This window comes from Megalobrama amblycephala, linkage group LG14, assembly GCF_018812025.1.
Source record: "Megalobrama amblycephala isolate DHTTF-2021 linkage group LG14, ASM1881202v1, whole genome shotgun sequence".
In the NCBI taxonomy this organism is placed as follows: domain Eukaryota; kingdom Metazoa; phylum Chordata; class Actinopteri; order Cypriniformes; family Xenocyprididae; genus Megalobrama; species Megalobrama amblycephala.
The window spans coordinates 49,198,510-49,226,426 of NC_063057.1; the positions used below are offsets into that span (position 1 = coordinate 49,198,510).

The 27,917-nt window shown below is 35.8% G+C and overlaps 1 protein-coding gene across 3 annotated transcripts; it reads left to right on the forward strand.

The window, feature by feature from the left end:
• Positions 1 to 631: 631 nt before the first annotated feature.
• On the forward strand, positions 632 to 27,520 carry scyl2 (SCY1 like pseudokinase 2). Of its 3 annotated transcripts, none has more exons than XM_048155255.1 (19): positions 632 to 786; positions 4,875 to 5,070; positions 6,868 to 7,025; positions 11,502 to 11,646; positions 14,224 to 14,373; positions 14,506 to 14,727; positions 17,444 to 17,560; positions 17,706 to 17,831; positions 18,840 to 19,016; positions 19,213 to 19,224; positions 19,893 to 20,015; positions 20,178 to 20,291; positions 20,414 to 20,546; positions 20,754 to 20,872; positions 21,035 to 21,135; positions 21,369 to 21,447; positions 21,555 to 21,644; positions 21,759 to 21,878; positions 26,199 to 27,520. In XM_048155255.1, the coding sequence occupies exons 2-19, from the start codon at positions 4,894 to 4,896 to the stop codon at positions 26,838 to 26,840; spliced, it is 2,805 nt and encodes a 934-aa protein (XP_048011212.1). In that variant the 5' UTR covers positions 632 to 786; positions 4,875 to 4,893; the 3' UTR covers positions 26,841 to 27,520. The 3 variants fall into 3 exon arrangements, with proteins under 3 accessions (XP_048011212.1, XP_048011214.1, XP_048011213.1); XM_048155256.1 differs by having other exon boundaries at positions 640 to 780; XM_048155257.1 differs by lacking the exon at positions 19,213 to 19,224.
• Positions 27,521 to 27,917: the final 397 nt, after the last annotated feature.

The window sequence follows — 27,917 nt, forward strand, 5'->3', positions numbered from 1 at the left end:
CTCCGTATAAGTGTCTACTTCTGATTTTTAAAGGGATTTGTATTGAATAATGTAGCATAATAGGTTTGGCTGTGTATAAGGTATAATTATTCAGAAAGACAAAGGGAAGATTTAATTACAGAAGTTTTTAACTTCTAAAATGATGCATGAATGCACTGGATTAACTGTGGTGTTGCATATCAATGCTATTTATTAAGTAATTGAACAGAAAGTGAATTAAATTGCATTACTGGTACTTTGAACTAATTAGGTTGACTAATTTTTGTAATTGTATTAGGTTTTTTAGATGCACTTTAATTTTCTGATATTTAAATCTCATTAAAATGTCTACAAAAACTCACATTCTGGCTCTTTTTTGTGTGTGTGTTTAAGCATTTTGTTATTTTGTTTTTAAGTAGCAGGTTCAAGCTTCCAGACTTATGATAATTATAAACAATTGTAACATGCTTTGAACATTTTGAAAGAAGTGCCCATACTTTGTTATTCAACTAGTTTCAACAATATTGGTCTACTAGGTAAGGTGAACACATTGACAATTTACAATTTTAACAATGGGTTAAAGTGAGTCGACATGGATACTATTTTGAAAAAAAAAGGACTTTTATCATAGATTATTTTCTAGCTGGAGCGTTGAGTGTTTCCTCCGGCTTCACATCGCGGAATCTCTCAGGTGTTTTGATGAAGTGTCATGGAGGCTGTTAGCCGCCACCACTGCTGACGGTTTTGTTACTGTCTGAATCCTGATTTTAATCACTTAGTCTCACTGTCAGCTCCTCTAAGGTAAAGGTAAGACTGAAGTCTTCGTGTTTATGAGCTGGATTCTGATCCTGAGACCATATTCTGCGGTTATTGATCAGTTCTGTGCAGTGACGCTTCACTCCATTAGCATTAGCGTGTTAGCTCAACTGCTGTCGGGTTTTATTGTATGTTTACATTGTGACGATAATAATTTATTTGGTTTCTCACATATAATTCATACCCAAGTAATGCTTTGAGGTTTTGCTTTCTTAAGAAACAAAAATATTCACGTTGATAGTTAAACGTCTCTTTCTGTGTCTTTAAACCTGAGCTGCCTACTTTGGCAGCATTTTTGGTATGTATAATACAAGTTACATTTATGTACGTTCTTGTGATTTGTTTGGTGTCAGAAGTTAGCTGAATTTTGATGGTAAACGTTAGTTTATTCCGTCACTAATGAATGGAGTCTTGTTAACTTATTTCATTGAGTCTCAACCTGTCAGGTTCTCATTCATTAAACATGTTGAATACGCCACACCTTTCCTTATGATAACACTGTGTAACTTCTGTTTAACAAACACAGAAATTAATAATGGCACTTAATCTGGACTGAAAGGCTGTTGGACTGGCGTATTGTGTTATTGTTATGATATGACGATGACAATTGTTACTGTTCTTAATAGTAGTATTAGTCTTTATTTCGAACTCGAGTTATTAAAAGAAAAAGACAAAAATAGCACAAAATATATATTGAGAAAAAAAAAAACAATAACATAATAAACAAGACAAAATTTCAACATAATAATACTCAACCCGTTCGAAAAGGGATATGTAGAAGCCCTAGGCTTATTAAATCCTACCCCAGTACTTAACAAATCCAAATCACAATTAAACCAGATATATCATACATACCATTTGACTAATATAAAAATGCTACTGCAATTTCCATCCTGCCATATCTAGCTGTTAATATAAGAAAGAACAAACCAAAACAAAATTCAAGCAGCATTAAATTATCTCTCTCCCTCCCCACTTCTGTACTTATCAAAAATAAATCTCTTATACCTTTTTTTTTAAATTGCAAGATATTTAGACTTTCTTTGATAGAATTATTCAAACTATTCCACAAAATCACCCCACAAATTGAAATACACATATTTTTGAGCTTTGTTCGAGCTTTCTGCTATCTCAAATTATAACCCCCCTCTCTATCTGTGAACAGTTGTTGTATGTTTTCAGGCAGCTGTTTATTTTTTGCTTTATAAATTATTTGTGCAGTCTTAAATTCTACCATATGTTTAAACTTTAAAGTATGTAATTTTAAATACAGTAAATTGGTATGCTCACAATATTCTTCTTTATTTAATATTCTGATTGCTCTTTTTCAAGCATTTGATAATAATAAAAAGACACAGAAATCAATAATGATAATATTCTGAATAATAAATCAATATAATGACAACAATTGTAAAATTCTACTAATAAAACAATTATTCTATTATGACATTTAGATGTTTACTTGATGTTTTCTCACTCTAACTAATTTATGATTAAATATACTTTTATAGTTTTTGTTAATATTTTCAATTTTATTTTTCTATTTTCATTTTAGTTAAGGTTTTAGCAATTTTTTTGTCTTTTAATATTATTTTTAAATATATAAATGTTATTACATTTTAGTTAATTTAGCACTTCAACTTAAAGGTCCCGTTCTTCGTGATCCCATGTTTCAAACTTTAGTTAGTGTGTAATGTTGTTGTTAGAGTATAAATAAAATCTGTAAAATTTTAAAGCTCAAAGTTCAATGCCAAGCGAGATATTTTATTTAACAGAAGTCGCCTACATCGAACGGTCAGTTTGGACTACATCCCTCTACTTCCTTCTTTAATGACGTCACTAAAACAGTTTTTTGAGTAACCTCCGCCCACAGGAATACACAAGAGTTGCGTTTGTAGAGTGTGTTTGTCGCCATGTCGTCGAAACGCTGTTATTTTCATCCCGCAGTCCAATCACCGGGTCTGATTCCGGCTCAAATTGATAGGGTAAAATTAAAGACATGTTTACAATAACACTGAGCGCGTGCATCTCCACGTTATGGTAAGAGGCGTGACTTTTCCGGGCACGGTGCGCTCAGAGCTGTCGAATCACAACACAGGAACCGCTGGCATTCTCGTTACGTATTTCTGAAGGAGGGACTTCATAGAACAAGGAAGTCATCAGCCTGTTTTTATGACAGTGGAAACAGCGGTATACAGACAATTAAATTATGTGAAAAGTACTGTTTTTTTTTTACACGCGAAACATGAACACATGTTATATTGCACACTATAAACACAATCAAAGCTTCAAAAAAACACGAAAAATGGGACCTTTAAACAAAAATGAGAACTGTTGCCATGACATTTATATTTATATTATTTCAAGAAATTAAAATTTTACATATTTTGTAGTTGGTTTAGCATCATGGCAAATGTTTTTTAATGTAGGGTTGTATAAGTAACAAACTTATAACTAATAATAACAGATGCCAGTAGGGCTGCACGATTATGGCAAAAATCATAATTGTCGATTATTCCCTTGAAATTACTATTGAGATCATTAGTTACTATTATCACAATTTACATTGAATGATGTTTTGAATAGCTTTATGCCATTGTTTGAAGCGACTGCATGCCATATTGTTATATCAAACCATCTGAAAACACTCTTCCTGAAAAACTTTTATTGCTTTTCTACAGCATTAAACCTCAAATGTCAAATAGACATTGGTTTGGTTTCTTCTTTAACTAAAAAAAGTAAAAATATGCATGGTATTATAATTTTATACTAAAATTAAAATTAAAATAATTGGGAAAAAACTCCCCAGGTTAAGATAACCTGTAGAAAGTAAAAAACATCTTAAGCACAGAATAATATGAGTAGACGTTTTTTTGTAATTGCGCCATTGAACAATTACATAATTGTGGCATCCGTAATTGTAATCACGATTACAAATTCGATTAATTGTACAGCCCTAGATGCCAGTTTGTTTTTCTTATTGTGGTCAGAAACTTTGACTGAATTTTTGTTTTACTCTTCTGTTTGTTTTGTGATATCTGCTCAAAATCCAGCCAGCTACATCACACTCTGGAAGCAGCCATTACAAGAGACTATGTAATGTCTGCAGCTGACAGAACAGTGCATTTCTTATATCTATCCTCCTGCAAACTCTTTGAGATGCTGTCCGCATGAATACATCATTTATTTTGAGCCTGCAACATTCAGACCCTGCTGAAAATTTGCTTTGACAGATTTTCAGATGTATTTACATCCATTTTTGTCATTTTATTGCTTTCCACACAGCAGCCTACTAGTCTGTGTTATTAAATTTACCCTGTCTAAGGTCGGCTGTTCCTTTGAGTCATTCTCAGATTGAACATTTACCCCCGGTTTCACAGACAAGGCTTAAGCTAATCCTAGACTAAAATGCATGTTTGAGATGTTTTAACTGAAAGTAACTTGCACGTACATATCTTAAAAAATGTCAGAGCCATTGTTTTGTCTCAAGATGCACACCGGTAATGTATTTTATAGGGTATGTTTATAAAAGCTACTTAAATACCTTAATTAAAATAAAGCGTAATCCTGGTTTAGCCTAAGCCCTGTCTGTGAAACCAAGCCTTTTGTGTTATTTTTTCCAGAATAAAGCCTGTTAAGACTTCTGCTCGGCTGTTCAATCAAAGATGACCTCTGGACAGTTCATCAGTTTGTAAACAAGTCAAACACAGTTTGAGACACAGATTGAGATTTGATTTTAAAAGGGTCATTTGACCCAAAAATGATAATTCTTTTATTTACTCGCTTGTTCCAAATCTGTTTGAATTTCTTTATTATGCAGAAAGAAAAAGAAGATATTCAGAAAAAAAGTTATTTTTGCATATGATAAAAGTCAGTGGGGTCCAAAATGTTCTGCTTTGTACAAATATTTTAGTCATTTGAACAAACCCTGGCCTGAACACTGACTGTTAAACTAAATAACTCATCCAGTGTTATTTACCCTGAACTCTGAACTCATCACATTCGCTGTGTATACTATTTGACCAACAGGAAGCATGAAAACGATGATGAAATAACACATAAGATGCTTCCTGTTGCAGGTGGACAGCCAGTAAAATCATGGAGTCCATGCTCAATAAACTAAAGAGCACCGTCACTAAGGTGACGGCTGACATGACCAGCGCCATCATGGGCAACCCTGTCACGCGGGAGTTTGAGGTGGGCCGACATATCGCCAGCGGAGGTCCAGGAATGAGCTGGAGGATCTACAATGGCACCAAAAAATCCACCAAACAGGTGCGCCAGTTATTTATTATAGTAACTTTAACTCTGTCAAGTCTTGTCTTGTATATTACTCATAATATGACATGATCATGCTAGCTGTTGGAAAGTTGTTTACAGTGAAAGAGGAAGTCCAAAGTGTTTTAGTTTCAGTGCACAATCTAATGATGCAACTGTCGTGACTTTACACACTTGTTGCTTGCTTCCTCACATTGCCACAATCGTATGTTTGTAGATAACATACATGTTTTTTGCTTTTAAAACTTTTTTTAAACAATGTTTTAACATTGCTGTAGGGAATTCTGTTTGTCACTGTGATAAAATAATGTAGATGGATAATGTAAAATTGATTTTTGTTTGCAATTGTGAATGCTTTGCAATAGTCTTGGAAGCTTCATTTGGAATAGGTTGATATATTCATAAATAAATGTGTAACACTTTACAATAAGGTTCATTAGTTAGCATGAACTAATAATGAACTGCACTTCTACAGCATTTATTAATTTTTGTTAATGTTAATTTCAACACTAACTAACACATTATTAAAATCTTGTTAACATTAGTTAATACACTGTGAACTAACATGAACAAACAATGAACTGTATTTTCATTTACTAACGTTAATGAAGATTAGTAAATAGGGCTGGACGATTAATCGAAAAGTAATCGAAACCGAAATTCAGAACCTCTAACCGACGTAATTTTCCCATGTCGGTTATTTCGGTTATTTAATCCTGTTAACACTTTCCCCTTAAAACATATGCCGCGTGTGAATCCACATGACTCTGCCCCGTCCAGTCAGTGGCATAAAGGCAAAACACGGAGGTGAACGGCGGTTCAACACATAGTGATGGCGCGCGAGCGGTGAGCCTTGGGTCTTCACTAAACCGTGACAGTTGTATTTGTTTTATGGTTTGGACATTCAAGCGATTAGACGGTCGGATGTGTATTATTATATCGAGCTACCGCGCTCGCGCAGCTGCATTGTGGCACAAACACTCATACAAACAGTAGCTGCGCAAAATATGAAGATCGCGCGCACAGAGAGGAACACAGAAACTAGTTGTCAGCGCTGTCCAGTTAAGTAGCTTAGAAACTCAAAACTTATTATAGCATATATTTTTCTACTTTTTAAGGAACTGTTTACAACCCACAGATTCACAATCAATAGAGAGACGGTATGACTAACTCACACACGCAATCACTCTGGTAATGCGCTAATTTATCTTCTTATGATTTATAACGAGCAGAAATCTGTAAGAAATGTTACGAACATAAATAAAATAGCTGCTGATAGTGAACTATGATGTCAAATCGCTCTTCCAATAGGAAAAAAATATCCCATCTTTAATAGTCGATCATATTTACAGTACAAACCTTGTAAGTGAACTATGAGGGCAAAAAAAATAAATAAAAAAAATAATAATAATAAAAAAATAATCGTTCATTAATCGTAATCGAGGTAAAATGTTCAATTAATCGAGGTTTTGATTTTAGGCCATAATCGTCCAGCCCTATTAGTAAATACAGTAACAAATGTATTGCCTGTGGTTTGTTCATGTTAGTTAATACATTAACTAATTAACTGATCAACCTTATTGTAAAGTGTTACCAATAAATGTAATTATTACTAGATAAATATTAATTTTATTATTTGTTGAATGTGCAGATATATACATTTAAATATTTTAACCGTCTTTTGAGTGTACAGACATTTTTAATAAATAATTTGTTGAATATATAAATAATATTGTAAATAAAATATACATTTAAATATTAACATGGACTAAATTTGCTTTCTGTTTCCCACAGGAAGTGGCAGTTTTTGTGTTCGATAAGAAGATCATTGATCGCTATCAGAAGTTTGAGAAGGATCAGATTATTGACTCACTGAAGAAAGGAGTTCAACAGCTGACCCGGTTACGACATCCGCGCCTCCTCACGGTTCAGCATCCGCTGGAGGAGTCCAGGTGACCACAATATGAACACGCATTAGCACATGCTACAACATAGGCTGCGTCTCAAAATCTGCCTATATAGACAACATTCTGGGCAGCTTAGACAAATATGCTTATGATGCCATTTAGGTCAGCTTATCACTACTTGTTATGACTACTGCAATGAAAATGGACTTCATTTTTTTTATTATTTTTGCTTTGATTTATGAAATAAAACTGACCTGAAGCTATAGGAGCAAAGAACCTACTCTTGATAAAACACTTCAGAGCTTTTTCTTTATTTTAAGATTTGTCTCTTGTGCTTCTAAAATCAATATGTGTCTGTGTGGATGCTTGAGTTCAAAAGCAGCAGTTCATCCTGTGGAAAAATCTCTCCTGAATAATACATGGATCTCTTAGATGTAAGACTCAAGCTGTAGTCCTGCTGTCTACACAGGCGAATAACTTCTAACACCTTATCTTAACTAAACATGATCTGATGAGATTCATTGAAAAGCAGTTTGTCTGTCCACTCTAGATGCGACAAGGCTATTTAGCAATTTAGAAGAGTGTGTGGATGGGCTCTTTCTGCAAGAACACTGCTGTCTCACACTCACGACTAAAAGGATTTATTCATTATTCAAATGAATAAATTAAACCAATTTTAGCATTATTCAAAATAATGTCAGTGACTGATACAATCCCTCTCATGGAAAACACTTGTTTCAGGGTTGTGGCTGGGTAGGGACTAAAAACATGTCACGTCAAAAGCAAATAATGATTGATACTATCTACATTGGTTGGGATGCATAGAGATACACACACATTTGCGCTACTCCTGACAGGATAAATGGATTTGGAATGTTAACTGCAGCAAGCTGTTGTGACGTGACAATAGCCAAGCTTGGTGTTGACGAGGTGTAAAGGCCCATTCACACCAAGGATGATAACTATGAACTTTTAATAATCGTTCTAAAGGCTCATTCACACCAAGGACAATAACTATAATGCTAAACATTTTGTTTTAAAAATCTTTCTAAATTTAAAAGTATAGCAGGATCCACACCACAAGTATAACTATAGATATTGTTGGAATCACATTCTGAATGATTTTTCCAGCTGATCAATGATAAAAGCATTGACAGCCAATCAGAATTCATCCTGCTTTAAAGAGCATTTAAAGAAACAGACAACAAAACTGCAGCACATTGGTGTGGACCAGTGATGGGAATAACGGTGTTATAAATAAACGGCATTACTAACAGCGTTACTTTTTTCAGTAACAAGTAATCAAACAAATTGCTTTTTCCCCCGTTACAACGCTGCTACCGTTACTGACAAAAAAAAAAAAAATGCTGTGTTACTATAATTGAGCTGCAGCACATTGGTGTGGACCAGTGATGGGAATAACGGTGTTATAAATAAACGGCATTACTAACGGCGTTACTTTTTTCAGTAACGAGTAATCAAACGAATTGCTTTTCCCCCCGTTACAACGCCGCTACCGTTACTGACAAAAAAAAATGCAGTGTTACTATAATTGAGCTGCAGCACATTGGTGTGGACCAGTGATGGAAATAACGGTGTTATAAATAAACGGCATTACTAACGGCGTTACTTTTTTCAGTAACGAGTAATCAAACGAATTGCTTTTCCCCCGTTACAACGCCGCTACCGTTACTGACCAAAAAAAAAATGCAGCGTTACTATAATTGAGCTGCAGCACATTGGTGTGGACCAGTGCTGGGAATAACGGTGTTATAAATAAACGGCATTACTAACGGCGTTACTTTTTTCAGTAACGAGTAATCAAACTAATTGCTTTTTCCCCCGTTACAACGCCGTTACCGTTACTGACAAAAAAAAAAGCTGTGTTACTATAATTGAGCTGCAGCACATTGGTGTGGACCAGTGATGGGAATAACGGTGTTATAAATAAACGGCATTACTAACGGCGTTACTTTTTTCAGTAACGAGTAATCAAACGAATTGCTTTTCCCCCCGTTACAACGCCGCTACCGTTACTGACAAAAAAAATGCTGCGTTACTATAATTGAGCTGCAGCACATTGGTGTGGACCAGTGATGGGAATAACGGTGTTATAAATAAACGGCATTACTAACGGCGTTACTTTTTTCAGTAACGAGTAATCAAACTAATTGCTTTTTCCCCCGTTACAACGCCGCTACCGTTACTGACAAAAAAAAAATGCTGTGTTACTATAATTGAGCTGCAGCACATTGGTGTGGACCAGTGATGGGAATAACGGTGTTATAAATAAACGGCATTACTAACGGCGTTACTTTTTTCAGTAACGAGTAATCAAACAAATAGCTTTTCCCCCCGTTACAACGCCACTACCGTTACTGACAAAAAAAATGCTGCGTTACTATAATTGAGCTGCAGCACATTGGTGTGGACCAATGATGGAAATAACGGTGTTATAAATAAACGGCATTACTAACGGCCTTACTTTTTTCAGTAACGAGTAATCAAACAAATAGCTTTTCCCCCGTTACAACGCCACTACCGTTACTGACAAAAAAAATGCTGCGTTACTATAATTGAGCTGCAGCACATTGGTGTGGACCAATGATGGAAATAACGGTGTTATAAATAAACGGCATTACTAACGGCCTTACTTTTTTCAGTAACGAGTAATCAAACGAATTGCTTTTTCCCCCGTTACAACGCCACTACCGTTACTGACAAAAAAAATGCTGCGTTACTATAATTGAGCTGCAGCACATTGGTGTGGACCAGTGATGGGAATAACGGTGTTATAAATAAACGGCATTACTAACAGCGTTATTTTTTTCAGTAACGAGTAATCAAACGAATTGCTTTTTCCCCCGTTACAACGCCGCTACCGTTACTGACAAAAAAAAATGGCGCGTTACTATAATTGAGCTGCAGCACAATGGTGTGGACCAGTGATGGGAATAACGGTGTTATAAATAAACGGCATTACTAACGGCGTTACTTTTTTCAGTAATGAGTAATCAAACAAATTGCTTTTTCCCCCGTTACAACGCCACTACCGTTACTGACAAAAAAAATGCCGCGTTACTATAATTGAGCTCACTGAAGTGCGGTTAAGTGAAGCATGCAAGTGAATCAGAATAACCTTTGTGCTTGATTGAAAATATGTGAAAGAAGTTTTTTCTAGTTGAATAGTAGTTGTTCATTTAAGTAGTTGTTCATTAGTTGACTAATCACATTTAGCCTATATTAATTTGATTTCTTAAATACTGGAGAGAATAAACCATAATAATGAGCGTTTACGTAATATAGGCCATGTCATGATTATATTTTCTGCTATATTTGCTTCTTATTTATTAAATCCAGGCAATTGGATGATGAAACATTGATTAAAATTTAGATACAATTTTTACAAAACGAAATTCACTTTAAAGAAAGGCTTTCTACAAAACAAAACATAATGAAGTGGTCAAAATCATGCCTGACTCACTCCATGTCTCCCGATATTTTGCGCATCTTATGATGTATTCTTACTCATGCTGTTCACTTTTTATAATCAAATAGATGAATTTAAAACATAACACAGGCCTACTTAAACAAAAATTTATTTATTTTTAGGCTTATATTTAATATCTGGGACATCCAAGTTAATTGACATATTTGATTTTTTTTTTTTATAGTAACGCAATAGTTACTTTTCTTGATTACTTGATTACTTTTCCTGGTAATTAGTTACTTTTATAATGATGTAACTCAGTTACTAACTCAGTTACTATTTGTGAGAAGTAACTAGTAACTATAACTAATTACTTTTTTAAAGTAACATGCCCAACACTGGTGTGGACACTAATATAGTTGTCGTTCTTAATTCAATGAGAATAGCAAAGTCCACAGCTATAACAATAGTGACACAGAGAAACGATATCAACGGAATAGTTTTCGTACGTTTTTTTTTTTTTTTTTCTGGCTGATGAACGATAAAATTATTGACAGCCAATCCGAATCCACTCCACTTCAAAGAGATCATAGACAACATAACTACAGCACGTTATCGTTCGTTGGTACGATTGCTGTCATTGGTATAGTTATTGTTCTTGATGTTAACAGGATTAACTGTTATGGAACCTCAAAAGTGACTGATTTGAAATGCTTTAATTGGTCACGCATCCACATCTCATGGACCAAGCGCACAGGACTTTTGCGTAGTTCCTTTATAGCAAGAAAGCATGTGCAAATAAAGTAGAACCTGTTGGTAACACATTCTGTCTTAATTCCCACTTTGCAGTTCATTCCAGTAGTCTGACGTTAGTATGTTGCTATACTAACAGCTTGATACTCTGAATTTATTTTAAATTTAAAGTTTTTGTACTGCATAAATTATTTTTAAAATCAAAATATCCTTCAGCTCTATGCATGTGATGCTACTTTAGATTTCGGTCTAGTGGTATGAGGTATCTCATTCCTACTTTGCTTTTATCTGTCTGTCATTGCTGTTCTCACTGGATGTTTTTGTCTCTTTATTTCTAGAGACTGTCTGGCGTTCTGCACAGAGCCCGTGTTCGCCAGTCTAGCGAACGTGCTCGGCCAGTGGGACAACCTCCCTAGTCCTGTTCCCACAGACATCAAAGAATACAAACTCTATGATGTAGAGACAAAATACGGCTTACTGCAGGTGAGATGGTTTCTTATACACATAAAAAAGGTAGATACAATTGCAAAAATCGTAACCGTGTGCTCCCAGCTTTATTTATATTTCAATTTATCTATATTTCAGCCCAAAATGAAAAGGAAAAAATTAGAAATTACAGATTATATATTTTTGCTAAATAATTCAGAAATTCAAAATTATAAGATTTACCCTTTTGATTGGCTGTTTACTTTCATTGTTGCAACTGCTATTTTTGCTTCTCGAGAGACAAGGTTTATGATTTATTTACAAATATTTTGTGGTAATCAATAATGTCATTAGAGAGAAACTTATATTGAACCAGATTTATTCAAATATAAGAAATTTTATTGTAATAATGAAAATAATCATTCATTTTATTTTAAATAATAAAATTAAATTAAATATACAAATGAATTTGGTTCCAAAACGCTATAAATCCATTTTGATTAATTTGAGTAAAATTACCAAGAAAGCGGCAAGATGAAAACCACTTTTTTCTGTTTCAAACTTTCACATAGCATTTTTTGTTATAAAAACTTTAAAAATTCAAATCTATATTTTGATTTTCAAAGGTTTATTATAAAAACGGATCATTTTTTTCCCAAAATGCTATAAATCCATGACGGTTTTTTTGACAGCCTCTGATTTTTGCCAATACTAATCTTGGCATTTGACTAAAAATACATTTAGTTGTCGCTCCCAAAATGAATTCAACGAGTCATCTTGTTAATGTTATAAATTAATTATGACTCTTTAATCGGTAATGACAAACAGAGAATCTGGCACCACTGCATGGTTAAAATAAACACATTTTCTGTGTACATTAGTATTAAAAACGGCTTTTAAAAATGTTCATGATTCAGCTTTCGGGACTGTGACAGAAGTTTGATGCTGTCGTGGAACAAGCAACAGCCGGCATTTTTCCTCCTTCCGAATCGAGTGCTTCATCTTCTTAATCTCCTCACGTAAATGATTACATTTCGATGACTTGCGTTTCTTCCCCACTGCAGAAACCACCACAGGTTCATCAATGCTGTCAAAATTATTAATTTTTTTTGTTGATCACAAAGTACAAAGTAGATAAGGAAAACTAGGATACCGGGTGTATTTAGAGCGCCGCCATTACTGTTTACAGTGTGTAGAATGGTGTGTTGTCATTGGTTGAGTGGATATATCGCATTCTGCAGAAAAGGGAGACTGGCTTTTGTCGCGGTTTGGAGAAAGGGAGAAAACAGACAGAATAAAAGTTCGCATTTTGCGCAGAATTAATAAATTACTTTTCAATACTGACCAGGGGCCGTATTCACAAAACATTTTTATCTTACCACTAAGAGTTCTCCTAAATAGCAGTAAAAGTTCTTAGCTAAGAGTTTTCTCTTAAAACCTATTCACAAAGCTGCTGAGACAAACTTTTACTAAGGAATAGACTGAAGTCTTAAGCTAAGAGTAAGGGCGGGGTTGACCTCGTTGCCATGGAGTATACACACAGTGATCGGCTGATAGGGGAGGAGTCAGCAATTTAATCATAGAAATACTGTAGAATAAGGTGTCATGTTTTTTTTTTTTTTATAAAAATGTTGCCATATTCAAAGTGTCACTAATTAAACTAGTATACAGTTAATTGTGGACCACCTCTTGGATGTCTGCATCTCAAGAGAATGCAAAATGCAAGTGACAAATTATGTTTTATAAACAAAGTTTGGGAGGAACACTTTCAAACAGCTCGAATCAGCTCGAGAGGAGGAATATACAGTATATACACAGATGAGAGCCGACTCGCCTATAGTTACTTCAACAGTTTTCTGCATCCCTCCGGCTGGGGATATGGGGAGAACTTTGGGTTTTGGCTAAATTTCAAGCTCAGAGCCCTCGATCCCCTTGGACAGTACACCAAATAAATGAACTCATGAAAACCACTGCCACATGTAATCGGACAATATTTATTTATTTGTTAAAGATTTGTTTTTGGCGTCTCATCATAGATTCAAATCTATAAATCAAAATGTATAGCAAAAAATAGAAAAAGTTGAGCACCTAAGGCTCTATCGCTATTCCCTCAATGGTGTACAGTGTCTTTGGGTGGATTAGCATTGTTTGTGATTTGGTCTTAGTGACTTAGGAGTCCTCTTGACTACTCCTAACGTTTCACAGATTTACGAGTTAGTTTTAGCGCTAAAATTCTTTGTGAAATACTCTTAGAGCAAAAATTTAGGACTCCTAAAATTAGGACTGACACGCCCATTATTTTTAAGAGTTTCTCCTAAATCGGCAAGTTAGGAGCTACTTTTAGCCTTAAGATGTTTTGTGAATACGGCCCCAGATACAATACTGATTTTTGCGGAAACGCATTTTTAAATGAATAAAAATTATAATAAATATCAAAAATATATCATATAAAATTAAACATTGTTTAAATAATAATAATTTTACTAAATAATAATTTAAAATATTTTGTTTTTAAAGTAATAATACTTTTTAAAATAAAAATCAGCAAGAAATAAATGCAGTGCAAAAAAATAGTGTTAGATTTGTAGCTAATGAGATATCGCTTTCTTTGTCTCTCTCTGTTTTCTCTCTCAGGTCTCAGAGGGTTTGTCGTTCCTCCACAGTGGGGTTAAGATGGTTCATGGTAACTTGTGTACCGAGAACATCATCTTGAATAAGAGCGGAGCCTGGAAGATCATGGGCTTTGACTTCAGTATCTCCTCTAGCAACTCGTCGGATGCTGAGGTTAGGAACTGGAATTACTGTCTGTAAAGTCCCAGAGATCATTGTCTGCTATCTCTTGTTGTTGATGTCCTGTTGTCCTGACTTTTATCCTAGTTGAAACTTTGTAAGTTACTGTGTGTTTCTGCCTTTTAGCCCAAGTATGTGTGTAAAGAGTGGGACCCCAATCTACCGCTTCTCTGCCTCCCGAACCCAGAATATGTCGCTCCTGAGTACATCCTATCCGTCAGCTGTGACGTGTCCTCTGACATGTACTCACTGGGCGTGTTGATCCATGCCGTGTTTAATGAAGGCAAGCCCGTCTTTCAGGTCAACAAGCAGGACATATTCAAGAGCTTCAGCCGACAACTGGACCAGGTGAGGAGCCGATACCTTCTGCACACCTTTGGAATTAACTTCATGTTTTAAAGCATGTTACCTTCCCATTTTGTCCTAAAACATCATAGACATATCTGATGAGTGCGTGAACAGAAATGCCAATCAGAGGTGTTTACGAATCTGCTCAACAGTGCTCAAAGCGTCATATTTCAGTACTGAGTTGGTATCGTGGTCGGTACTTTTGACAACACTAGTATAGTATAGTATTATTAATAATGTTTAAAAATTGAACATGTAAGAATTAATTATCAACTTTTAATTAATAATTACTAATGAAATCAGTAAACAAAAACAACAATAATATATATAGTTAAACTTTAAATGGTTAAAGGGGTCCTAGTATGTTCATTTATATTATGCGATTATATTATGCTCGGTTAATTTTTTTTTATTTATTTTTTTTTTTTTTTAATGGGATCTACTAGAATACATTTGCATCATTTAATGTTAAAAACAAAATAAAAAAATCAGTAGTTTACGTTGTTGCAGCAACTGTTTTCTCCCTGAATGCTCTGTTTTAGTTTAGGTTCCTTTTAAAATCCGCCTTCCAAAAAGAGCAGTCTGCTCTGATTGGTCAGACTCAGCCGGCCATAGTGTTTTGTTACTGGTCTATCGCTCAGAGTGTGCTTTGGAAATGTAATGCCCCTTATCATAACCGGAGGGATCCTTTGCCACTCTAAACACTATAACTACGCTAACTCCGGAGAGGCTCTGTAAACACTAACTACACTAACTATGGCATCAGTTTTGCTGTATCAGAGTCCAATAATGACAGAAAGAAGATCAAGCTGATCAACCCTAATCGCCTTCGCATGCACGACTTGTGCAGGACGTTTCACAGTGGTAATACTTTATTTATACCTCTCATACATTTTAAATGTAATGTTATAACTTTTTCATTCATAACATCTGACCTGCATCGAACTACATCGAAATGGTGAGCACACAACAAAAGGATGTGGTTGTATACTGCTGAGGAATAATGATAAAAATATATTTTGACCACTGTTTCCTAAGTCCACCCGCCTTAGGAAGGACGAAAAATGGGTTTTAGATTCGGGTGGGAAAAACAGCGTCTCTTGGACATGGCAACAACACATTACTAACGCAACTCAACCAGGTCTTGCCCCCTTTTAATATGTGAGTATGCCTTGGGTGGGAATTATTTAAATGAGTGATATTGTGACTTGTAGGTTCCTGGAAGCAAACTCAAGAGTACAAACAATGCGTTTCAGGGAGTTCAGAAACAGTTCTTACTGATATAAAGAATAGCTCCCTTTGGAGTGGGCTTCGTAACTTTGCAGACATTTTCATGCTCAAACAGCAACATTACACACTAAAGAAAGTTGAAAATGTAACAAAAATTATAGGACCCCTTTAAAACCACAACAGAATAGTTACAACATCAGTCCCACTTTATATTAAGTGGCCTTAAAGGATTAGTTCACTTTTAAATGAACTTTTCCTGATAATTTACTCACCCCCATGTCATCCAAGATGTCCATGTCTTTCATTCTTCAGTCGAAAAGAAATTAAAGTTTTTGATGAAAACATTCCAGGATTATTCTCCTTATAGTAGACTTGAATGGGCACCAAACGGTTGAGCGTCAAAATTAGTTTCACTGCAGCTTCAAATTGTTCAAAACGATCCCAGATGAGAGATAAGGGTCTTATCTAGTGAAACCATCGCTCATTTTCTGAAAAAAATTGAAAATTATATAAGTTTTAAACAGAAATGCTCATCTTGAACTAGCGCTCTTCTTCTACTCTATTTGAATTCCAGCAGTGTAGATGCTGCTAAGCGTAATACTGCCCTCCACAGGCCAAAGTTTGAACTAATTTTTATATGCAATTTCCTAGTTCAATAGTATATTCTAATATAGAAGAAGAAGAAGAGAGCTAGTTCAAGATGAGCATTTAAGGTTAAAACTTATATAATTTTAAAAAAATTTCAGAAAATGAGCACTGATTTCACTAGATAAGACCCTTATTTATCATCTGGGATCATGTTGAACAATTTGAAGCTGCAGTGAAACTAATTTTGACTTTCAACTGTTTGGTGCCCATTCAAGTCTACTATAAGGAGAATAATCCTGCAATGTTTTCATCAAAAACTTAAATTTCTTTTCGACTGAAGAAAGAAAGACATGGACATCTTGGATGACATGGGGGTGAGTAAATTATCAGGAAAAGTGGACTAATCCTTTAACTACTATGTACTTACATAAAAAAATAAGTACAATGTACTTATTGGGTTCATATTGAATTGCAAAACACTTGTGCTGCTATTGAGGTGGGATATGGGTAAGGTTAGGGAAAGCTTTGGTGGTATGAGTAGGTTTAAGGGTGGGGGTAAGGTGTAAGGGATGGGTCAACAGTGTAATTATAAATGTAATAACAGAAATGAATTACAGATGTAATTACATGCAGATGTTTTTAAAATATAAGTACAATGTAAAAACATGTATGTACACAATAAGTGCATTGTATCAAATGATTAATTTAAATGTAAGTACATAGTAGTTAAGGCCACTTAATATAAAGTGGGACCCAACATTCAGCTCTTGCATTGAGAAACAAGGCATGTGAACAGTAGTGTTTTTGTGATACTTCGGTTTTTATTGTACCCTAATTATATAATTGTGGCAATCCTAAAACATGAGAATCTCATTATGTTCCTCTTTCTCATGTGTAGCTGAGCCATCTGAGTCCAGGAGTGTTGAGTCAGATCCCAGAGGAGGTACGGGAACATGTGAAGATGTTGCTCAGCGTCACCTCCAACGTGCGTCCGGATGCAGATCAGATGACAAAGGTCAGAGTTTTCCCTCCTTGCTGGTTTTCTTCAACTTTCTATTATTATTTTTTTAATATCTCAATACTGATTGAATAAGAATTACCACACATGATGTTGTATGACCATGACTGAGAGTGACGTTTCAGTGTATGTGTGTGTTCAGATTCCCTTTTTCGATGATGTAGGAGCGATGACACTTCAGTACTTTGACTCGCTTTTCCAGCGGGACAACTTGCAGAAGTCTCAGTTTTACAAAGGCCTCCCGAAAGTTCTGCCCAAGTTGCCCAAGGTAAGAACGAGCAGCATTTGCTCAAAGACTTTCAGCTAGAAAATAGCCACATAAAATGCAGGGTCCTATGAAATCTCATGTTTTCCATTTGATTTTTTCTGCATTCTGTTTTAATAGTTTAATTAAACTGGAATAAACAAAAAGTATGTCTGATTAATTGACTTAATTAATTGTGGTTTATATTCACAAACGCTAGTTCCTATCATGATTTGATTAATTGTACAGCCCAGATTTATTCTTCCAAAACTAGCCAAATTCTGTGACATTCCATGCTATACAGTAAATTCCGTTTTTATGAATTTATTCCGCGATTCTGTACGCATTTTCCACATCACGGAAATCTGCAATGCATAGATGCAAATTCCCCCTTTAGGTGAGAATTCACCTTTTTGAGATCAAAATAGGTCACCTATGAGATTCGCATAGATCTGATGAGGGGGGTGGGGGGCAGGGTCAGAGAGGACAGTCTTTGGACAGGGTCACGGTGAATGAAATCATGAGAATCACGCCTTCTCATTTGTCAAAAAAATAAATTAAAAAAAAACCTCCGACATCCTGGCTTCGCACCACGTGCAACACTCCTGGGATAAGTATCGATATGTAAAGCTTGGGACTGTTAATAAGCCTGACATGGCTGACTTGTTGTGATTTCCACTGTTTCATTATTTCCACTTAATCAAACGTACTTTTTATTATTCCAAATACAATTTGTATAACGCTAATAACATTGCCATTTTGCCAACTAATACAACTTTAGTTGAACTCTACTATACTATATTGTCATAACGTAATGAAACAGTTTGCTTTTACACACACAAGATGTTCTGTGCAATTTCATAATGACAGGGTTTGAAATGAAGACCTGTAAAAATGCGACTAAAAGCCAACTGTGGAGGGTAACGATGTCAAATCAATACGCTAGGCAATTTGGCAGGTTGTGTCTCACAAATTATTAAATGTTCAAGTTTTTTATGTGTACCTAACTGGCTTCTGTTTTTCTGTCTTCAGAGAGTGGTGATATACAGAATCCTCCCGGCGCTCGCGTCTGAGTTTGTGAATCCTGACATGGTTCCATTCGTCCTTCCGAATGTGCTGCTCATCGCTGAGGAATGCACTAAGGAGGAATACGTCCGCCTTGTTCTCCCAGACCTCACCCCAGTTTTTAAACAGCAGGAACCCGTACAGGTACACACACATACATTACTGATGCAAATCTGATTAGAATTTTTCCCCACAGACTCGGTTAACCTCTCTGGCCCTGTCCTAAATGGCACACTTGGTGTGTGCTCTTGCAGTCCTGTGGACTTGCAATGGCTGCTACGTGTCTGTGTAAACCATTAGGTTCAAGTTTGTAATTACTTTCTCTCTTTCATGCTATCAGGCCAGCAACATGGTGAGTGAGGTTTGAACATTTGTCTTTGTGGAAGTTTATTTCATCATAATACTTGTATTATGACAAGTTCATATTTTTTATTTAAGGTACTTTGTCTGCACTTGTTTTTCCACAGTTTCCACTGATCTTTTAATATGGTTTTCATATGTTTTGTTTTTTGTTTTGTTTTGTTTTGTTTTGTTTTGTTTTGTTTTGTTTTGTTTTTTGTTTGTTTTGTTTTTTTGTTTTTTGTTTTTTGTTTTTTGTTTTGTTTTTTGTTTTGTTTTGTTTAGCATTCAATTGTTATTTATTTGTATAGTGCTCTTCACAATACATAGTTTCAAAGCAGCTTTACAGATAATGAATGGTTCTACATTACTATTTTTAGAGTAATTTGATATCAGTATGTGATGTGATATACTGATAATTAATAATTATATAATTTGATATCAGTAGTATAATATGTGTCCAAATAATGTCCATACATTACTTAAGCATCTTTTTTTTTTCATTTAGCTTTTTGTTTTGTTTAACTTTTTTGTTTTGTTTTGTTTTTATGCTTAGCTTTTTTTTTTTTTTTTTTCTTTGTTTAGCAGGCTATTTGTTTTATTTTGTTTAGCTTTTTTCTCCAGTGTTACAATTGCATGGGATGGCTTTTAGGAATCATATTATTTCTTTCATATATCCAGATTCTGCTGATATTTCTACAAAAGATGGACTTGCTTTTGACCAAAACTCCTCCTGAAGACATCAAGAACAGTGTTCTGCCTATGGTGTACAGAGCGGTGGAGGCCCCCTCTATTCAAATACAGGTGACCACACCATAAACTTGTTTGGATATATATAAGTGATAAGTATTTGTACTAGTCTATTGAAGTTTCGTTGTCCGGACAATGTATTGTGATGCATCAGTGTAGGTTTTGAATTTAGGTATTTGAAAATATAACATGTGTTTTTGTTTTTTTCCTAAACAGGAACTTTGTCTGAATATCATTCCCACGTTTGCCAATCTGATTGAGTACCCATCTATGAAAAACGCACTTATCCCTCGTATCAAGTCTGCCTGTTTACAGACATCCTCGCTAGCGGTTTGTGTTATTATGACTCTAGTAACAAGTGAATTTACTATGTCACCGAAAGATTTCGGAGAGTAGCTATGAGGTTTGTTTTTCTAAAAGGAGTTTAGTTTCCTCTGGTTGTCCTCTTTCAGGTGAGGGTGAACTCTTTGGTGTGCCTAGGCAAGATTCTGGAATACCTGGATAAATGGTTCGTCATTGATGAAATTTTACCATTCCTGCAACAAATTCCATCCAGGGAACCAGCAGTGCTCATGGGCATTCTGGGTAATTCAATTTTCTTTTACTTTCCTTTTTTTCTTCACTTTTTTTGTGCCTGACTGAGGCTTTCAAGCTTCAAAAGAACATTAAAAGCATCATTATATAGTAGTCGTTACAGCTCCTCTGCATTTTTTTCCTTCTTGAATTATTCATTATTTGAAATTGAATTTGTAACATATAAAAACTTATGTGCTAATTTTTTGTTTTCTTCAGGCATCTACAAGTGCACTTTCACCCATAAGAAACTGGGCATCCCAAAAGAGCACCTGGCTGGAAAGAGTTTACCTCATCTGGTGTCACTTAGTATTGATAACAACCTGAACCTTAACCAGGTTGACAACACACACTCACTCTTACACAGAAACTTAGAGGTTTTCTTGTTCAGCCACTGAATATAAACTCAATTCAGTGTCACTTCAGATCATTTGCACAGATTGTGTGTACACGCACACAAATATACTTTTATAAACTGTTTTTTGTCTCTGGTGTTTCAGTTTAACTCTTTCATGGCTGTGATCAAGGACATGTTGAGTCGCATGGAGGCGGAACATAAGACCAAATTAGAGCAGCTGCACATCATGCAGGAGCAGCAGAGGTGTCATTTCAATTAAATCTTGATTCACTTTGTTCATTCCTTCTTAAAAGGCTGTTTGATTAATAAAAGAATTCTGATTTTGATGTTGCAAGAAGGTTATTCTGCAGCTTTTTCTGGCCAGGAACCATGTGATGGATGTTTAAAATAAATATAGTAATTTGAATTTGACATGAGTGCAACATTATCCAAACAAACAGTTGACTTATGAGTAATGAGTACTGTGTCTTTTCCAGGAGTTTAAACATTACAAATCAGCTGAACCAATCAGAGGAGACTAAAAACACACCCAGCCCAGCCACAAAAGTCAGAGATGTAAGTAAATACACCTGTTGCACATCCAGCAACCAACTCACAGCTTTTAATTGTGGCCACACTGTGAAATTAACTGCAATTGGGTGTTTCTCTTTGCTTTCTGATAGATTGATGAGATCTTTGGTGGCAGTTCAGGAAGTGCAGGTGTGAATGGTAACCAGAATGGTTCCTCATCAACTGTTTCACAACCTTCACGAGTGAGTTACCATTCATAATATTTTGGGAATGCATTGGTTTTGCTTAACTGTGTGTTTTTCTTAGGGGGTTTAAGTGGTTATAACTGTACTAACTGCTGTTTTTCGTATGTTCAGGTATCTCTCACCCTGGAAGAAAAGCAGCGTTTGGCTAAAGAACAGGAACAGGCTGCTAAACTAAGAAGCCAGCAGCCATTGGCTCCACAGAGCATCAAACCAGCCACAACAACAACTCAGGTAACATATACGCTGAAGAGGGTCACTATGGGAAACCTGTTGTCACTTTCACATAATGGAATCTGTTTTTGCAGTAAAATTGCAGTAACTTCTACAGTAAAAGGTACCATATCTGATATTCACAATAGCTGCCATTTACCATAGTTGTCATTGTCAAGTCTAGTCAAGTGAACTTTATTTATATAGCGCTGTATACAATACAGTTCGGTTCAAAGCAGCTTTACTGTGATAAACAGGAAAGCAATAGCACAAATAAATACAATAGAGCAAACATACAAATGAAATAAACAGTGCTTTTCAGGTTATACAGGTAGGTCTAAGAGTAGTTTTCAGGTTTAGAAATAAAAAAGTAGTCAAATGTAAAATAACACTGCGTATTCTTCACTGTATAAATTAAATATGGATCAATCCTTAACAAAGATACAAAAATGATTCAGACAAGAACAGTGAATGATTTTTTTTCTTTGCCCTTTGTCGTTTGATTAACATTAAAAACCAGGGCTCTGAACCGGTTTAAGGAACGAAACGAAAACCGGAAACGAACGAAATTTTGACCGGAACGTAACCAGAAACGGAAACGAAATCAAATTTAATCATTCTGAACAGAAACGGTCATTTGAAATGCCCATTAACCGGTTAATAACGTTATTTTATCGTTCCGTTTAATATTTTGATTTGGCAGTCAACCAATCACGAATTCAAATAGTACAGCCTGTGCAAACGTGATGCTGACGCATCCAAAGTGTGTGAAATGCCTGCGCTCATGCTCTACACTGAGATACCCGCGCTGACGCGCTCAGGCTCAGCTGTCAAGTCATCATTGGTTAGGTAAGTCACAATGGCAATGCTGGCATTAGTTTTTCCAATGATATATGTCACCAACCGTCAAGTATTAGGCCTACATTAAGTAAAAATTAATGTCAAGGGATATGCAGCTTGTTGTACCAGCAAGTACAATTTTCAATGTCACATCACGATCCGCAGCGCTTCTGTGAACGGAGAAAACTATATAGGCCTGCCTATATAACACACTTAAAATAAAAGGGAATATTTAAGCCTATAGGCTACGCGAAATATTTCACTTAAATAATTAGGTCTACAGATTAACAAAGCGAAAGTGGTTATTTGTGGCGCACTCCAAAGATCTAGAAAAGGAAACAGACATTCTGCTTGTTTTCGTTATTTGTGTCTTTTGTAAATGTATGAATTATGTCTTGCTTTTACCTGTATGACCATTAATTACACAGTAGACCTACAGTTTACTGTCTTATAGAAGGAAAACAAATCCAGTGCTCGCGCCGGCGCCTCATGTGCGCGCACACTATTTTTTGCATTGCTTACTTGATATCGCAGCTGTTGAATATTAAAATTGAATATATCAATTCAGTTCTGTAATATAATCTGCCGTTTAGCACCCGTGACCACCGCCTGACTGTGCTGTTATATGTGAAGAATGATGTTTTACATCGATAATGTGAGTGAAGTACAAAGCTCATCTAATAAATAATAGTTTAGCATTCGTCTCGAAAATGAAAACAGTTGGATTCATGCCGAATGAGAAAGGTAGGCTACATTCACTTTAAATTAATTCGTTTTGCATCATATTTAGTTTTATTTCCAATAAATAAACCTGTTTCTCGCCTTGAATATAGCAATAGAAGCTGGAATGGCGTTAAAAAAGTAAATATAATTTTTTTTTTTGTTAATTTGTTTTTGCTTGACGTTTATATAGCCTAGCCTGAATAGTCCAACTGTTAATTTTAGAGGTTTTGTTGTGGAGTACATAAATAATATAGGGCAGTTTTGTTCATAATTTATGTTTACAAACATTATAAACAAAGGTGTAGGCTAATAATGTAATATAATAAAATGCGGCCTATGCAACTTTTTTCCTCTCAGGAATAGCGTCGGTATGTATAACCAGCAACATTAAACATTAAACCAGCAACATTTTAAACATTAAAACATCTTGAAAAAATACTTTAATTTATAAACCATTGTTTTTCCTTTCGTTTAATAGGTTTACATTTGGACAGAATCTTGTTATAAAAGATAATTGTAGGCCTACGACGGCAAATACACTATCTTTGTTTTTTAATAAATAAAATGCAGTACGTATTAATAATAATAATAATAATAAGTAGGCTACATGCAGAAAAAAATAAAATAAATAAAAAAAAACGTTATTAACCGTTATTTTTTCTTATCAAACCGGTTTCGGAACGTTTATAATAGGAAGGAACGCTGGAACAGAAACGTTAAAATACCGATTCTGCTCGGAGTGGAACGATTGAATTTTTTTTTTCGTTTTTAAGCCCTGTTAAAAACTGATAACAGCTGGTATATTAGGCTGCTGTCCCTTTAAGACACAGCTTTCTGGGATGTGTGTTGCACACACAAAACTTCTCACACAGCGCTCGAGTACCAAGTTGAATTCTCTTTCAAGTCGTGTGCTTGAATGGGCAAGGCTTAAAAACACGTGCACATGATAAAAATTCATGACGATGCAGCACTGGCCTGACATATCCATCAACTCTCTTGTTGCACGCCTACCCCAGCCCTTAATAAGGGCAGTCCTTATTGTCTAGCCCTGGCCAGTCTCTGTACACTGAAACTACTTTTATATTTGATTGTTTTCCAATAAACTTTAACCCCTGGTTTCACAGACAATTCTTAAGCTAGTCGCAGACTAAAATGCATGTTTGAACTGTTTTAATTGAAAGCAACTTGTACAGACATATCTTAAAATATGTCAATGCCATTGTTTTTTCTTAATGTACACACCAGTGATACTTTTTCTAAGGCACGTTTATAAGAGCTACTTAAATGCCCTAATTGAACTTAGGCCATATCCTGGCTTAGTCTAAGCCCTGTCTGTATCTAAATATTGTACCTTACAGAGTTAGTTCACCCAAAAATGAAAATGTCATTTATTACTCACCCTCATGCCGTTCCACACCCGTAAGGCCTTCGTTAATCTTCGGAACGCAAATTAAGATATTTTTGTTGAAATCCGATGACTCGGTGAGGCCTCCATAGCGAGCAATGACATTTCCTCTCTTAAGATCCATTAATGTACTAAAAACTTATTTAAATCTGTTCATGAGAGTACAGTGGTTCAATATTAATATTATGAAGTGACGAGAATGTTTTTGGTGCACCAAAAAAAACAAAATAACGACTTCTATAGTGATGGCCGATTTCAAAACACTGCTTCAGGAAGCTTCGGAGCGTTATGAATCTTTTGTGTTGAATCATGATTCATGAATCAGTGTTTTGAAATCGGCCATTTAGTTTTTTTGGCACACCAAAAATATTCTCGTCGCTTTATAATTTTAATATTGAACCACTGTACTCACATGAACTGATTTAAATATGTAAGGTCTTACGGGTGTGGAACGGCATGAGGGTGAGTAATAAATTACATTATTTTCATTTTTGGGTGAACTAACTCTTTTAATATTTTATTTGATTTATTTAATTTTCCTTTCTTCTTTGTAAGAATAGTACATAACCTTTTCTCTTCTGATTTTCAAATATTGTTTTGTTCAAATCAAAGTTCATGATGTGTTTTAACTTAGTGCTAGCTTAGATGTTGGTTGTTTTTTTTTATTGTTAAATCCTAATGAAGAAAATGAAAAGTACTTCAGGAAGCAAGGCCACTGAAACATCAGTCAGAAGAGAGAATTTTTTTTTCTTCAAATATAGTATCATTTCCTCAGCTGAAACACCATCACAGCAGTGTTAACAAGGTCATGTAATTTAAGGCCTAGGTCAGTTGTTCCCAGTCCTGGTCCTGGAGTAAAGGTGCATTCACGTCACCTCGTAACGTGCTTGTACTTCTAGATTCTAGCTTGTAAAAAGTGTTCACATCCTCATAGAGCTCGTAATTACAGCTTGTAAGGTGGGAGTTTTTTGAAAGCTCCCAGGTGTACCACGTGGCCGCTGTACCAATTGATTCCAGTAAATAGGAGGTGGCGTGAACGCAGGAAAATCCCAGCACTGCACAGTTTAGATGTCTCCCTAATCAAACACACCTGATTCAACTCATCAGCTCGTTAGTAAAGATTTCAAGAGCTCAGATGATGTTTCAGATAAGAGAAACCTCATAAATGCACAGTGTTCGGTTATTACAGGACCAGGGTTGGGAACCACTTGCCTAGGTAATATAACACAAAGTTTCATGTTATAAATGTAAATAAAAAATGACAACTAGATTTACAATGTTAACTGTTGAAATGTGTCATCACAGTCTGTGAAAAGGGTCCATTTTGATTTGGGATGTACGTGCTGTAACTGAAGAATATTTTTATTGTTCAGGCAAAAGATCTGACCAGCAGTCTTCTGAACAACATGACATCACTGAACAACCTCGCTTTAACCTCTGGGACCAGGACGATGCCCATGCAGGGTGGCACCATTTCCTCTACCTTCCCAGCAGCACCCACCATGGGTGGAATGGGCACCATGGGCGTCAGCAACGGCTTCAATTCACCCATGGGATTCCAAACGGGAAGTATGGGAATGGGCATGAGACCCGCCACTCCTGGCCTCTATGGAGGGATGGCCACCACAACCAGCGCTCCAAATTTCAGTGCCCTCACCCAAAACCAGAACCAAAACCAATCCGGCAAACCCCCAGACATGTCCGCCCTAGACTCCCTCTTCACTTCTAGTAAACCCAAAGTCAGCCTGAACCAAATGGCCCCTAAACCGGCTCAAGGAACCACTGCACCTGCTCCGTGGCTCAGTCAGTTTGGTACAGGCCAACCTTCCCAGACTGCACCCATACAGGCTACTCCGATGGCCATGACCGGAGTTCAAGGTGGTTTTGGAATGCAAGCAAACCCATTCTTCAACCCTCAGAACTTCTCGCAACCTGTGGCCTCTTCCACAATGAACACTGGGATGATGAAGCAAAGTGCGTCAGTCAACAACGATTTTAAGGACCTCTTCGGATAAAACATATGCCTTTCATTCACTTATGTGGGAATCGAAAGCGAAACAACATCGGCAGCAAAGACGTCGGAGGGTTGGACATGGTATCTTAAAAGAAGATTTTCTGGTTTTTGTCTCTCTTTTTTTTGGCTCTTTTAGCACCTTATGTGGACAGTCAACTTGTCACCTTGTGTGAATCAAAAGTAGACGGCACCAAACAAACTGTCAGGTTTCTACTTGAAATCTTGAGCTCTTCTACCGAGAACTGCTTCAGGTGGTGTAAGCTTTGCATTTGTTGTTTGGTTTAGCGCGCGCCCCAGAAGAAAGATTCACATACAAAAGAGGTTAACAAATTGGACGTAACAAACTCAAACATTTTTGGTTTCATTTCCATTTTGCTTGAGCCTCACATTCACTGCTCGTCTGAATGAGCCGACTTCCGCTACTAGAACAAGCGTCATCGATGGCCTCAGGAATTGCTGATGTTGTCTCGCAAAAGGAAGTCTCTAAGTTGTGTTCTCCCTTGTCTGAGATACAACGATCATACGAAAAGTAAAGAAATAAGTACAATGCATAGTTGGTTCCTGAATGAGTCTTTTTATAATGTGTTATTTGTGTATATACTGTATCTGGTGATTTATTGTTTGAGTTTTATATTGATACATGATCCATGAGGTGAAATTTATTAAAGGAAGTACACTGTCTTCATACTGTAGGTGCACTAAATGTAATAGAGCTAAAAAGAAAAACCTGTAGGGTTTGAGATATTGTTGGGATATTGTCAGTACTTTTAAAGTGAGTTTGTGCTTCACTGTAATGGCTTCTGTAAGACAGAATCCATGAGCCTCATTCATGAAACACTAGTAGAATGAATTTCTGTAGAGTCTATAAATCTTCTTGGGCAAATCCCATGAAAGGGGTCATATTTCATGCCAAAATCTGAAGACAAAATTACAGGAAAACAATATTACTGTTTAAAAAAAAAAAAAAAAAAAAAAAAGGAAAGGACTTTTTCACCATATTAAACTCAGTACATTACCTACAACTAACAACAATTCTATATATATATATACACATACAGTACAGTCCAAAAGTTTGGAA